Source organism: Chironomus tepperi, unplaced genomic scaffold, assembly GCF_022539635.2.
Source record: "Chironomus tepperi strain 1889 unplaced genomic scaffold, CSIRO-AGI_Ctep_v1 contig_101, whole genome shotgun sequence".
Taxonomy (NCBI): Eukaryota; Metazoa; Arthropoda; class Insecta; order Diptera; family Chironomidae; genus Chironomus; species Chironomus tepperi.
The window spans coordinates 179,832-194,111 of NW_027226223.1; the positions used below are offsets into that span (position 1 = coordinate 179,832).

Below are 14,280 nucleotides of genomic sequence, written 5' to 3' on the forward strand. Positions count from 1 at the left end.
TGAGTGAATTTGGCAGTAATTTTTATTCGTTTATGGCAATCAGGAGTTTATGTGCACAATTTTAAGTTTTGAACTGATATTATGGATTAATGTGATTATGTACTGAGAGTAATATTCATTTATTAATCCATAAGATACTTAAGACAAAAAATAGATGTGATACAGACCGACGCATATAAATGCGCAGCTATGGACCTTAAGGTCTGATAAGCTAATGTTTTTTTTTTTTACAGACCGACGTGACTCATGCGCCGGATTTGATGAAATCTGGACTGTCCTTAGATGATTCCTAAAGCTGCCTCAGTTACTGGTTTACAGGCTATCATTTTCCAATCAGCATTACCAAATACAATTCCCGATCAGCACAATGCAAGTCTCATTTTCATAGGTTACAATGGACCACAAACTTGCCAAAAACAGGTGTCACCATGGGCGGAACCAGATATCTTCTGAAGGGCTGGGGAAGGAAGTTGATTCCTCCTACCTAAATGAGCTGTTGACTGTCACGATGTTATCAGGATACCTACACTTTTTACTGCCTAACTCTGAGGTTTCCTTTTGAAAGACCTTTTGTTGCAACCTAGGCTACAAGTCGGAGGATGATTCCATTAAGTAAGTAGGTCAGAAGTATCTTAGTGGGTACGTATTGCTGCTCAAGATCACTTCTATCATTCACATATCATGACCCTGATCTTGACCTTTACTCAATTCCTAAATTTCTTAACTACACGTCTCTCATAACCAATAACACACAAAAATTCCCCATTCCCAAAAGCTGCATCCTTATCATATGTTTATTCATGCATTCAATTTCAATCCCATTGCATGTCTCGACAAATTATTCTTAGATGTCTCAATGTCTACAATTCATTTAAATAATTTAAGTCATTAATTTAATTTAAATTTGATACAAACAACAGATGAATATCCGAGACATGAAAGATGAATGCTTCATGCCTCAAATTTAAATGATTCTGATCTTTTTATATATAAATCATTAGATGTGGAGTCAGCTATTTAATGGATATTCTTCATTTGAATTAATGTTGAGTATCTTTGGATAGAGCAGTGTCTGTCAATTTGTGGATTTTTGGATATCTGGGACTGGTTTTTGTACTGCAACTAAGGTTCTAGAGAAAGAACTTCACTTCTCGACAACTTTATCCAATTAAGACTCGAACTCACGACTCTCTTAATTACCGGTCAAGTGCTCTTACCTACTGAGCTATCGGGAGCTGTTAGGGAACGACACAAAAAGCACATATTTGACTAAGTCGCAAAATCCAATGGTTTTTATGAGCATAAATTGAAATTTTGAAAAATTTTTTAATGAAGCATTTGCTTGCGGAACAACAAAACTTCCAGGCGGCTACTCCGTTGCCATGAAGATGACCAAAAGTCATAATGACGCTAGTGTGCCTTAATGGCAAATTGACGGCCAAATGACGGCTGTATTGAAATATTAAATTCACCAACAGTATCGCTTGGATTATAAACAGCTTTCTCTTTATTCTACATGTGCTTAATCACTTCTTTCTCTGACTGCCCAAATCAACTGTGTCCATGACCTTCAAACTACATATTAGACTTCTTAATTAAACGAATCATTATCAATTCTGTAAGTCTGCTTCAAAAAAGAAGTATATTAACAACACATAATATTTAACAGACACTAGCCAACTGCATGATGATGCATAGCATCTCAATACTAGATATTTAATTAAATTATTCTCTCTTTTCGATGTTGCCTGTATCTACAGCAGTTAATTAAAATTAAATCATGCATGATAATTGTATTATGTGTTAATTGACTACTCACAATGCGGTAATTATATTTTGTGTGGATATCTGAGTAGAATTAGTTTGTAGATTAATTGTGGTTGGGGCTTTAGAGAGGAAGCTAATTAAGAGAAACTTTTTTTTTCTTCCTCCTGCTGTCATGTGGCTACGGAAATGAAATATTAGCAAAAGTTTTTCTGCATTTGAAATTTTTTTAGAATTTTATCAAAATTCACAATGCAGCTTTGGAGCTTTTGAGCACAAGATTTTAAGTAACGGTACTTATTACGGACGTTATTTAAGTTACGTAGATTTTTACGTACGTAATTTCAGTTAAGTAATTTTTTTACGTACGTTATTTGAGTTACGTAGATTTTTTACGTACGTTATTTGAGTTACGTAGATTTTTTATGTACGTTATTTGAGTTACGTAATTTTTTGCGTACGTTATTTGATTTACGTAAATTTTTACGTACGTTATTTGAGTTACGTAATCTTTTACGTACGTTTTTTGAGTTTCTTATATTTTGAGTTACATAATAACCAAACCATCCCCTTCATTAGAAAATTCACAAAAACGTCCATCAACCAATCTGTCCATTAAATCACGAACAATATTCAAACCAAATTAATGTCCGTATCATTAACAGATTTTCTTCACATTTATCTATTTTCCAGTAAATCTAAAAACTAACTCTTTTGTCCCCTCTTCACTTTCAATCTGTTCAGGATATTTAAGTAAGACAAAAAATTTAACATTGATTTTTTTTCTTGAAACATAATTAAATCTAGATTTTGGTTGATGTTTCTGGATCTTGTTATACTGTATAAATATGGTCCTGGATCTTACTGGATCTTGATATACTGTATAAATATGGTCCTGGATGTTATTGGATCTTGATATACTGTATAAATATGGTCCTGGATCTTACTGGATCTTGATATACTGTATAAATATGGTCCTGGATCTTACTGGATCTTGATATACTGTATAAATATGGTCCTGGATCTTACTGGATCTTGATATACTGTATAAATATGGTCCTGGATCTTACTGGATCTTGATATACTGTATAAATATGGTCCTGGATCATGAAAAACTTGAGAATTGTGCACATATGAAAATATGTTGTCGATACTGTAAAAATATACAACTATGATATTATAACAGACACTACTGTGACCTAATAACAGTCGGGAACGAAGCGAAGCGAAGTGGAGTCCGACACTACTGTGACCTAATAACAGTCGGGCGAACGAAGCGAAGTGGAGTCCGACACTACTGTGACCTAATAACAGTCGGGCGAACGAAGCGAAGCGAAGTGGAGTCCGACACTACTGTGACCTAATAACAGTCGGGCGAACGAAGCGAAGCGAAGTGGAGTCCAACACTACTGTGACCTAATAACAGTCGGGCGAACGAAGCGAAGCGAAGTCCGACACTACTGTGACCTAATAACAGTCGGGCGAACGAAGCGAAGCGAAGTGGAGTCCGACACTACTGTGACCTAATAACAGTCGGGCGAACGAAGCGAAGCGAAGTGGAGTCCGACACTACTGTGACCTAATAACAGTCGGGCGAACGAAGCCGATCATCGTAAGTGAAAACATAGTTCGAGCGAAGCTCGAACCTAAGCAGTTCGAACGCAGTACGGACTTGGTTGAGCGAAGCTCACAAATTTTTGCGCCCTGAACGGAGCGAAGCAAGTGAAGGCGTGAAAATTTTCCAACACGTAAGAAAACTGTACATTTCTGTTAATTGTAGAAAAATATTTTAATAAAAATTTTCCTTGGATTTAAAAGACTAAAAAGTAGTTAATAAAAAAAAACGTTAAAAAAACTTTTTAAAAAACACGCTTTTAAAAAAGACTAAAAAACTTAAAAAAAAATGTTCTAAAAAGTAGTAAATAAAAAAAAATCACGCTTCTTAAATAAAAATATTTAAAAAAACTTGAAATTAAGAAAATAAGCTAAAATATTTTTCCAAAACATTCTTGTGTGGTACAAGAACACTATGACTTAAAAGCGTGGGGCGAAATTACTATGCATTTAACACTAACTTCTTTCGAACGCCCCACGCTTTTAAGTCATAGTGTTCTTGTACTACACAAGAATGTTTTGGAAAAATATTTTAGCTTATTTTCTTAATTTCAAGTTTTTTTAAATATTTTTATTTAAGAAGCGTGATTTTTTTTTTATTTACTACTTTTTAGAACATTTTTTTTAAGTTTTTTAGTCTTTTTTAAAAGCGTGTTTTTTAAAAAGTTTTTTTAACGTTTTTTTTAGTGAGATTTAAATAGGCAGCTAAGCTGTGCATCTTAAGAATTTAACTTGAAAATTCACTTAACTCAAATTACGTACGTAGAAATTTACGTAACTCAAATTACGTATGTAATAATTCAAATAACGACAATTTACTCAATTTATGCATCTTTTAAGAATTCCTCATACATATGCATACCCAGCCAGTCTAAAACACAAACATTTTTCCTCATTTCTTCACCAAAAAAGAAAACTTTACGAATTCTTTTTTTGTTCATTGGACTTTTTATTGAAATTGGAAAACTTTTTCCGTTTTTTAAATGCAAACATAAAGCTTAATTGTCTCATTCAAACTTTTTCCATAATTGTCTACTTTTTTTTTGCTGGACGATAAGACTAGTAAAATAAAATAAAACTGAGATATCATGTTACATTAAATGTGTATAGTCGCTCTCTGTATATTGTTACATGCTGTGTAGAGTGAGTAATAATAATAACTTATCAAATTGCAACAATAGAGGGGGTGGACAGGATGTATGATAATGTATGAATGTGAACGACCAGATAATGGATGAATAGAGTACAATAGATGTGATGTATTCGAGAATAGCGCATTATTGCTGATTAAAAAGGGATTAAGTGATTTCATATTTATTAATTCGTCATGAAACCTTCGTTGAATTGCAAAAAAAGGAATTTCTGCTTTAAAATTCAATTATGAATGAATATAAAAATAACGGTCGAAATTTATTTGAATTGTAGCGGTCATAGAATATTTGAAAAATAACGGTTGAAAGTTTTTTGAAAAGTAACGGTCAAAAAATATTTGAAAAATAACGGTTGAAATTTTTTTGAAAGGTAACGGTCAAAAAATATTTGAAAAATAACGGTCAATATTTATTTGAATAAATGAGGATCAAAAAATAATTGAAAAATAAACAATTAAAATTTTTTGGAAAAGTAACGGTCAAAAAATATTTGAAAATAAACGATCAAAAAATATTTGAAAGACATTCTATAGTCGTTCTTTCAAATATTTTTTGGCCGTTATTTTTCAAATAATTTTTGACCGTTAATTTGAAGACCTAATTTGAATAATATAAAAAACGCTTACCTAAACTGGACTTACATAGAGTACATCCATTACAAACCTAATCAATCAAAATCCACCGTCAATCCAAATCCACCACCGACAAGACATGATAAGCGAAACAACTCCTCAGGCACCAAACACTTTTCAACTTCCTTTACATTTAAAGCCGTTCGTGCTAACAACCAAAGAAAACCAGACATAAAGAGAAAGTATATATAGCTGTAGGTAAACTCATGGGATGAGCATGATGATTGCACTTAACGACTTATTGATGAACACAAATAATAAATATATAAAATTGCTTTAAGGGTGTGAGTGTGAAAATGTATAAATAATTGAGAATGATTTATGAGCTTATTGATTTGTGGATTATGCTTGGTGCCTTAACAGTGTTTGCCTTAGCAATTATGTAATAAATTTTTCTTATTGGATTTACTGGACTACAATGTTGCAAAAGATTGTTAATTCCGATAAGAAAAATTTTAAAATTTCCTATGTCAAGCTTTAATTTATGTCTTTCCATTTCCAGCATGCAAATATCGTTGCCGAGATCCAGAATAAAAAAAAAAAACTAATCAATAAATAACTTTCATGGTTGAATTGTCTCAGCAAATAGTAAAAGTGGTAAAGAAACAGCCATTAAATCCATAAAGTGGATTGGAAAAATGGACGAAAAGAATTATCAAGGCACCGTACTCGAAATGTAGAGAGCGTAAAAACCATTTGTAATTTATTGTCCTCACATATCATCCGCATTTAGCTTCCTTTTAGTTCTTGCTATAAAATAGCATCTGTGTGCAATTCAAGGGACCATGATGCATAAGGAAGTGTGGATTCTCTATTTTCATTTGTTTATTTCACACTATTCGGTGTCGATTGAATATGTTAAGTCACTGGATGTAAGTGTAGATTGAATTAAGAGCGCATAGCTTTAAATTTTCAATGTTTAATTGAATTATTTGAGTATTCTGCATGCTGCTGCTGTTATACTAGCTATACACTATGTTGATGACTTTCCACTGATTTGTGACTGGATCCTGGCATATCAGGAACTGACAATATTGACATAATCATGTTCAATTGCTTCAAAATCGAACATGACGCTCAAGTTGACATAATCTAATACCATCCTATAGACAGACTTTGGACATACGCTCATCGGCACTAAGCTCTTGCACTGAAAATTCACAATGGCAATGCCAAAATTCCCTGAAAAAAATTCAACATTTAACTTTTTTATTTTTTTCACTATTCTCAAGTGGGAATTATTCCTTGCTATAAGTGAAGTTGATAAATGAATTTGGAGATTATTGCTGTTGTAGAAGGAAATGTCATGTGCTGTAAATTATTGTCGTTTCCCACTTTGTAAGTCCTTAAAAATTTTCAATCGTCCTTAAAAAAATTTAAAATTTAGTCGGATTAAAAATTAAATCGCAGGATTAAAAACACGAACAAATTTTGATCCAGAAGATTAACTTAATCCGTAAGATTTATTCATACCGTAATAAATGAGTAAGATGCAATTTAATTAATTCTTAATGAGGAATCGAAGAGCTTCAACAACATCTCCTTTGTTCTCGCGTAATGCTTTTTCGGCAATTGAATGTGATACTTCCAATTCGAACATAATCTTGTCAATGTCACTTTTCTTAATGTGAATTTTCTGTAATTCAACTTCTTTGGCGAGTTTTGCTTGGGCCTCTCGGTTGCCTTTCTCTACGAACATTTGGGCTGCCTAAAAATAAAAAGAATAATGCATTAATTAAGATTAAAATTTTGCCGCTGGATCTTGTGTTTACATTTGCTATTGTGTTACTCAATTCCGTTTCTTCTTGAAAATCTGTGACTTTCTCTAAATCGGCAGCTCCACTATCATGTTTCCTTTGTTTCTTGTCTTGTACTTCCTGTACGTCATCCGTTCCATTCACTGTCTCCTCTATATTTGCCATATTTTTAATATTATTAATTTTTTTCTAATTTTGTTGCACGTTTTGGTTCCGCTTTTATGTTGACACTTTTGTGTACGTTTTGGTCCAAATGCGATAATCAATTTTTGGACCACTTTTACTTAATGTTGAGGTACAGAAACTTGCATGCTTGTGTATCATCATTATCCCTAGCAAATAAACAGAGTGCCAGCGTAGGATTAGTCTTAAATAGCTGTAAAATTAGGAAAAATTCAATTTATTTCAAAATAATCCAATGTCAATCATGTGGATAAAATCATGGATAATTTTTTTGTGGATAAAATAAAACTCAATTGCATTTTTCTAGCTAAATACTTAATATTATTAACTCCTATTTATACAGTATAAGCTTAATTACTTTTCACTTTGATACAGCCCGGCTGTAACCAACAAAAGCGTTTTCCTAAAAATCTGACAGCATTTGCGTTTGAATTTTTCAAATACGTTACAACTAAGAAAATCTTCTTCATTTAGATTTCTTACATCCGTTTTCAAAAAATAAAATTCTATGCTTAACAAATCGTTCAGATTTCTGGAAATTGTCCGATGTTCCATTAAGATAATCCAACAAGCCATTAGTTCCATAACATTCATTAGATTTTGCATGATGATAATCATGAACTTCAGGACTTAATAAAAGTGGAAAATGAAGTCCAGAATGTTCAAATATTGTTGATATTGTAATGCATGTTATGACTACAGAAGCTATGGCAATACTTGACCGTGTCAGGTAGATTCCAACCGATGGTGGAACTAAATCACATAAAATATATTCAATTGGATGCTGATATTGTCCTACAGCTGCAAATGGTGCTGTAAATTTATGATGCATCTTATGGATGTGCTTGTAGATTGAATTATGATGCAGCAGTCTATGGCTGTAGTAAAATACTACCTCATATGTCATCATGCAGATTATTGTCTTCAGAAGTAGTTCCGTAAATGTTGGAATTGTGACAAAATCTATAAAATCCAAGTCATCGACGCCCATTAACATAAAGTAAGCTATTGCTATCGATATTGGAGTTGTGACAACCTGATTAGCCACAACTGTTCCTACCAAATTAAACCATTCTGAATTGTTTAATTCATTTTTGACATCCTGCTGAATTTTGAATTTTTGAATTACAGGCAAGTTCTGGATAAGTTGAAATATGCCAACGAATATCCAATGGAGTAGAAATAAGTAACACGTTGTTCCGAAAATAAGGTAAAGCGCTTGATTGTCTGCTGAAATGATTACGAATATGAGCCAAAAGAAGAAAAAGAAGATGAAATAATGAGTAAATACCAGAAATATCTAGCCGAGATGTAAATGAACTCCAAACTTGAGGCCAAATGGGTTCACTCTGTGAGACAAACTCGATCAATCTGAAACGTTTATGAATAAATTAGTGATTAATCTAAAATGCGAAAGTTCTTCTGTTGTGACATTTTAATTTTGCTGCATTCCCAATAAATCCTGTTTAATCAGCTATATAATCATTTTTTAAGCGCGACATAGCAAATGTTGATGACTATTAATTCTCTACTAAAAACCAATTAATTATTTGGATACCCGAACGGCACATAACGACAAACTGAATTCTTCGCCGTAAAAAATGTTCTTAATGAACAGTCAGAACAGCTTCGCATTTTACATTTAATACGTTGATGTAGCGGTGCCTTAAATAAGACAGCGTGTGGCTTGGGCTAATAACTCATTAATTGTTCATTAGTAAGCATTCATAATTACATCAAGCTTAACTCTCCAAAACAACTTCAAAATGTTTTGATCATTCTGTGCCAAAAAATAAAATCTTCAGTTTTAGACCGGTAAAGACATGAAGATATTGAAAGTTGAAATTTATCATAAACTATGCTAAATTTTCTTCATTTAATTAACCATAATTTTGATGAATTTACTGTATTTAAGGTTTCACGAAGTCTTGATTTTGACGAATTTTTGAGAATGCCGTTCTTCGAAACCTCAAGATCGAAACTTTGAAGTCTTGGTCTCGGTCCAGAGAATCCTTAGATGTAATTAAATATTATGCTGTGCAGCACAAGAATAATGAAGTTGATTTTAACAAACAAATGTTTATTATTGGACAATTGAAAGGGGATTGCAATTTCAGCTAAAAAGGGGAAATCAACTAAGCTAATTTCAATTATAAATACAATTTAAATATTAAATGACTGTTAGTATAAACTCAGCAAATTTTTACAAAGTAAATCAGGATTTTTAACCACATGTCCCCTCTCATTGAAGCGTTAAACCAGAACTGGCTCTAATGAACCCTCAAACTTAAGAACTTACTTAGTGAATCCATAAACTATAACTATTATAAAGTAGAGTGGACTGATGTAAATATATCTTAATAAACTTATCATATTCGTTCACTTCTACTACAAATAGGAAAGTGATTAAAGTATAACAATTTTTTTTTCGACTGACTCTAGCAAATCTTTTCAATAACAATTATTGAGCAGTTTGTTGAGTTTTTTGTTTATTGGCAAAAAAAGCTGTCTAAAGGTAAAGCTTGATGTTCAATCGACAAAAGCAAAATATACACTAACAGATGTATTTGTTCATTCTTGAGTAAAACCTGTACCTCTGCGTCAGCATGTGCTTTGCTATCGTTTAAATGTTTTTTATTTTACACAGCATTAACATCTTCTTTCTGTTTAGGCTGTCAGAAACGAGACAAAGGCATTTCTTCTTAGCGGTAAAGCTGTTCTTTATGGACCTTGAGTTTTATGAAAATGAAACTACGTCATACTTTCTATGGTACCTTACTCTACTTACTGTAACCATTTTCCTACATGGAACTACTAATCGGTAGTTGTTGAAATGTTGCCATTACTGCGTGTCAGCCACTTGGCAACTTTGGTGGTTTTCGTCAAGTGATTGTCACTTGGTTCAAAGTACTATGCCGTCTCGTCGCCTTGGTCCCAAAATTTCAATATGTGCCGATCGGGACTTATGTGGAACTAAGGCTACAATCAAGTACTTTCCATCTAAGTTGGTTGCTGGCCTTGATAACTCATTTGTACCAGGTCGTTCAATTTCTTTGTCCACATTTTCATTCTGATCGCAGTGCCTCCAACTCATAAAACTAGGCCGACTCAGCTTCTAATATCAGAATCAGCCAACACCAGTCAGTATAACTTCTTGTAAAGCTACATTTTATAGTGGAATCTGAACCACTTGCAAACAATGTTCTGCAAATGAAATTCAACTGTTACTTGGATAAAGTGTTCTAGCTTGCCCTAGAAATCGACACCAATAGCTTCAAATGAGCTTTAAATGACAAAAATGTTCCTGGTAGGTCAAGAATATTTTTTATTTCTACTTCCAAACCTACGCAAAATGCTGCAATAAATTCAATTTCGGCTGTTGAAATGATCCAATAACAACGACTGCGTCACTTCCTCATGCTCTGATGGCTGTATTATGTCGTTCAGAATGATATTGCCAATTCTTCATTCACTGCTAATCTAAAAATAGCCAAAATAAATCCTTCAAGCAAATCATGATTTCAAATATGATATGGAATTCCAATTCATAAAAAGAAGCATCTTCGAGAGTCAAACTTATTGATGCATGTAATTATCGTTGTCATTACTCAACAAATTTTTGGTGCTGCTCACTTTTTTTTCGAGGTACTTGATATGATTTTCTGTCAATTGTCATTTGAATTTTGTTTAAATCACATCAAATAATGTACTGGACATTAGTTCTTGTATTTTTAGTGATATTTGGATTCGCAGCTGTTAAAATTGTCAAAAAGGCAGCTAAGAAATGGATACCAAAGGATCTCGATAAGTTCTTCAGATCAATCGATAGACTTTCTTCCGAAAAGATCTTCAAAGTAAAGTTCCTTTACAAAGACATGTACTTTGTGCAAGATCCAGAATTGATTCACAAAGTTCTGACATCGGAAGTTTGTATGGAGAAGCCTCGAATGATTTACAAGTTCTTTGGACTCAATGATGGACTTTTGTGTTGTGGATGTAAGTTGAAGTTCATAGGTTTCGGTTTAAATCTGGCACCATGCCAGAGTCACGTCTGCCTCCCTACCATGTCAGAGAAAGGCCTGTCTGGCTACTATGTCACAGTCAGACCTGCCTGCTTAAAATGTCAGAGTCAGGCCTGCCTGCCTCCCATGTCAAAGTCAGGTCTGCCTACCTACCATGTCAGAGTCAGGCCTGCCTGCCTACCATGTCAGAGTCAGGCCTGCCTACCTGCCTTCCATTAACAATGTCATTCAGGCAACAGTGCCAGATTTTGAATCGATTACCCTTCTTCGAATACCTTTATGCTGATTATTTTCATTCATTTTCTACTTCTTCTTAGACAATCAATGGCGCCGAGACAGGAAAAATTTCAGCAGTTCATTCAACAATGTCATGGTCAGTTGTTTTGTTCCTATATTTTGCGAAATAGCCGACCGAATGATTGACAAAATCAAAATGAATGATTTCAGCAAAAAGGAAGTAGACATGATACATTTCACAGAACGTTGCACAATTTCCATGATATTAGCTACGTCATTTAACATTTTTCCAGAAGATGTTGGAAATACTGATGAAGAAATTGGCCGGGTAGCTGAGGCTGTTAAGATGTGAGTTAATTTGCGACAAAAATTGAGGATGACTTTAATTTTTGTATTTTTCAGCACATCCATGATGTTATCCGAGCGATTTAAGAGATTCTTACTGTTTTTCGACACAATTTTCAAGCGGACTGAGCAGTACAGAAAGCAACATGGAATCAGAGAATCCTTGTATGACTTATTTCATAAAATTCTGGCTGAAAAGTCTAAAAATGCTAACAATAATGAGGAACAACCGTCATTTATGCAGAACATATTTTACAATAAAGTAATGGCCTTTAAGGATGAAATGACAGAAGATCAAGTTAAGGACTCGATATTTACCGTAATTGGCGCTGGATTTGAGACAACAGGTAAGAGGTTGAGATCATAATGTTATCTGAGTGGCAAAACATACCCAGAAAGCACACTGAGTAGAAATCGCTGAAAATCCGGTTCCAGGCTGATTTGACGCAAGTCTATGGACGGGTTTCATCAAATATGGCCTAAAGGTCAAAGTCAAGCAAAGAAGTTACCCGAAAGCGGATTTTTTGACTATTTTTACGCTCTGTGCCTTTCGGGAGAGGGTGCAACTTTGACTTGCAGACGTTGTAACGCAGTGGTGAGCAACCTGTGTCTCGAGAAAATTCTCAGGTGTACCGCGAAAATTTTTCTCGGGCTGAGGTGTACCGTGGCACAAAAAAGGTTGCCCGTCAATGGTGTAACGCTTAAAAGACATGAAACTATTTCTGATGTCACTGTGTTGACCTTTTTGACAGCAAAAAATTAGATTTGTCGTAGTGTGCCTTTCAGTTTATACTTTAAACCAGTGTTGTCCAAACTATGTGACGCGGCACGCTAATGTGCTGTCAAATTTTTTCGAAAATGAAATAAACCGTAAGTCGTATGCGATTTTATTCTTGGCTTACCACCAAAGTGTTTCTTGACGCATAATTTGGACAGAACTGCTTTAAAACAACACTAATGATACCTTAATTATTCATAAAACTCTATTTTCCAGGAACTGCATCAGCTCATTGCATTCTGTTTCTCGCCATGCATCCAGACATCCAGGAAAAAGTTTACCAAGAGATTATGTCAGTATTTCCAGCAGACGATGTCGAAATCACTTACGATAGTCTATCAAAGCTAAGCTACCTTGAGAATATAATGAAAGAAAGTCTCCGACTTGGACCAACTGTTCATTCAATAGCACGAGAAGCTATGGATAATTTTGAGATATCACCAGGACAGACTATCAAGCGTGGATCAATATTTTGCATCAACATTTATGGTCTTCATCATCGAAAAGACTTATGGGGTGAGGATGCTGAACTGTTCAATCCCGATCGCTTCCTTCCCGAGAATTTCGATGGCAAGCATCAATATTTCATTCCATTTTCCATTGGACGTCGTAACTGCTTAGGCTATCGATACGCATACACATCATTTAAAGTCATGATGGTGAAGCTACTCAAACATTTCAAATTCACAACTAACCTCAAACTGAATGAGATCAAGTTCAATCGTCAAATCGCACTCAAATTAAAGGGTAAACATTTAGTTATGATTGAAAAGAGACATTAAGCAATTTAACATTAAACTGTCAATATTTTTCATTTTCTTTATTCATATTTCCATCTAAAAAGCATGTATAATGTATAATTTCTATAAGTATATATAGCAAAAAAATAAACTTTATTTCTATACCTTTAAATATGCATTTGCACGGCTTCATGTTTATCAATTCTTTAACTATTCATTTAGTGAGATTATTTCTTCAAAATATATATAATTTAAAGCCAGAGTGTGGCTGTCTCAAAAACGACCGTTAAAATTTTTTTTTTCAAAAATATTCAAAATATTTTTTGTCGTTATTATTCAAATATTTTTTTACCGTTACTTTTACCTTTCTTCGTAACGTAAATCTTTATTTTAAAATAAGTTCAACGTAATGTCGATAAACTCGAATTTGAGACGAACACACTATTTAAAACGAAAGCATGTGAGATGTAAGAGATTATGGATTTTTTGTTTACTACTTACTTTTCCTGGGGGTATAGATTACTAAAATTATTACGCACATTCCTTGTTTATATGATGTATAATCTATTATTCTTCTTCTATGTTGTTCAATTATCATAAACACGTAAATATTGACAGATTTTGGGCGTTGAATTAGGCTATTATGATTTTCAAACACGTGTAAAGCTACAAATATATTTATTGTATTTTTAGATTATCCTAGATAATTATTATGCTGTTTATATCCAAAGTAGATTATGATTGTGTTTACATTCAGAGTTAGGCTGAATTCTGATTGGAATTTGTATATTATTAAATTATGAAGAATTAATTCTTTAATTCGCAAATGACCAGCACGTGCTAGTTCGAATGCTACCGCTCCCAAATCCGACCAATAACGATCTACCGTGCGATCTACAGAAGTCAATCGTAGCTTGGGAATGATACTTTACGGATACTCGATAGTTAGTATACCAACTATTTAGAATTTTTTTTTTTCGACTCTATACTTAAGCTTGAGCACGAATAGGATTTTGTATCAAAAAGTATAGTCAACTTCGAGTTCTTCTCAAAACTC

The 14,280-nt window shown here is 33.6% G+C and overlaps 3 protein-coding genes and 1 long non-coding RNA gene across 4 annotated transcripts; 1 reads left to right on the plus strand and 3 right to left on the minus strand.

The window, feature by feature from the left end:
* Positions 1–6,590: 6,590 nt before the first annotated feature.
* LOC139087392 (huntingtin-interacting protein K-like) lies at positions 6,591–7,123 on the minus strand. The gene is made up of 2 exons (XM_070636187.1): positions 6,934–7,123; positions 6,591–6,869 (listed from the first exon to the last, which is right to left on the minus strand). The coding sequence occupies exons 1-2, from the start codon at positions 7,081–7,083 to the stop codon at positions 6,663–6,665; spliced, it is 357 nt and encodes a 118-aa protein (XP_070492288.1). The 5' UTR covers positions 7,084–7,123; the 3' UTR covers positions 6,591–6,662.
* Positions 7,124–7,567: 444 nt separating this feature from the next.
* Positions 7,568–7,933, minus strand: LOC139087393 (fatty acid hydroxylase domain-containing protein 2-like). The gene has a single exon (XM_070636188.1). It carries the CDS (start codon positions 7,931–7,933, stop codon positions 7,568–7,570), a length of 366 nt encoding a protein of 121 aa, XP_070492289.1.
* Positions 7,934–8,284: 351 nt separating this feature from the next.
* LOC139087396 (uncharacterized) lies at positions 8,285–9,514 on the minus strand. The gene is made up of 3 exons (XR_011544123.1): positions 9,401–9,514; positions 8,393–8,472; positions 8,285–8,331 (listed from the first exon to the last, which is right to left on the minus strand). It is a non-coding gene; the product is annotated as an uncharacterized lncRNA (long non-coding RNA).
* A 2,456-nt stretch (positions 9,515–11,970) lies between these two features.
* Positions 11,971–13,357, plus strand: LOC139087395 (probable cytochrome P450 313a3). The gene is made up of 2 exons (XM_070636189.1): positions 11,971–12,052; positions 12,700–13,357. Exons 1-2 carry the CDS (start codon positions 11,971–11,973, stop codon positions 13,263–13,265), a joined length of 648 nt encoding a protein of 215 aa, XP_070492290.1. The 3' UTR covers positions 13,266–13,357.
* The last annotated feature ends 923 nt before the right edge of the window (positions 13,358–14,280 follow it).

Bases quoted from the DNA above. Each gene is read 5' to 3' on its own strand.
- LOC139087393 (XM_070636188.1), bottom strand. From the start codon at position 7,933: ATGCATCATAAATTTACAGCACCATTTGCAGCTGTAGGACAATATCAG.
- LOC139087392 (XM_070636187.1), bottom strand. From the start codon at position 7,083: ATGGCAAATATAGAGGAGACAGTGAATGGAACGGATGACGTACAGGAA. The intron at 6,870-6,933 runs GTAAACACAAGA...TTTTATTTTTAG, and splicing joins TGAGTAACACAATAGCAAAT to GCAGCCCAAATGTTCGTAGA.
- LOC139087395 (XM_070636189.1), top strand. From the start codon at position 11,971: ATGGCCTTTAAGGATGAAATGACAGAAGATCAAGTTAAGGACTCGATA. The intron at 12,053-12,699 runs GTAAGAGGTTGA...TCTATTTTCCAG, and splicing joins CGCTGGATTTGAGACAACAG to GAACTGCATCAGCTCATTGC.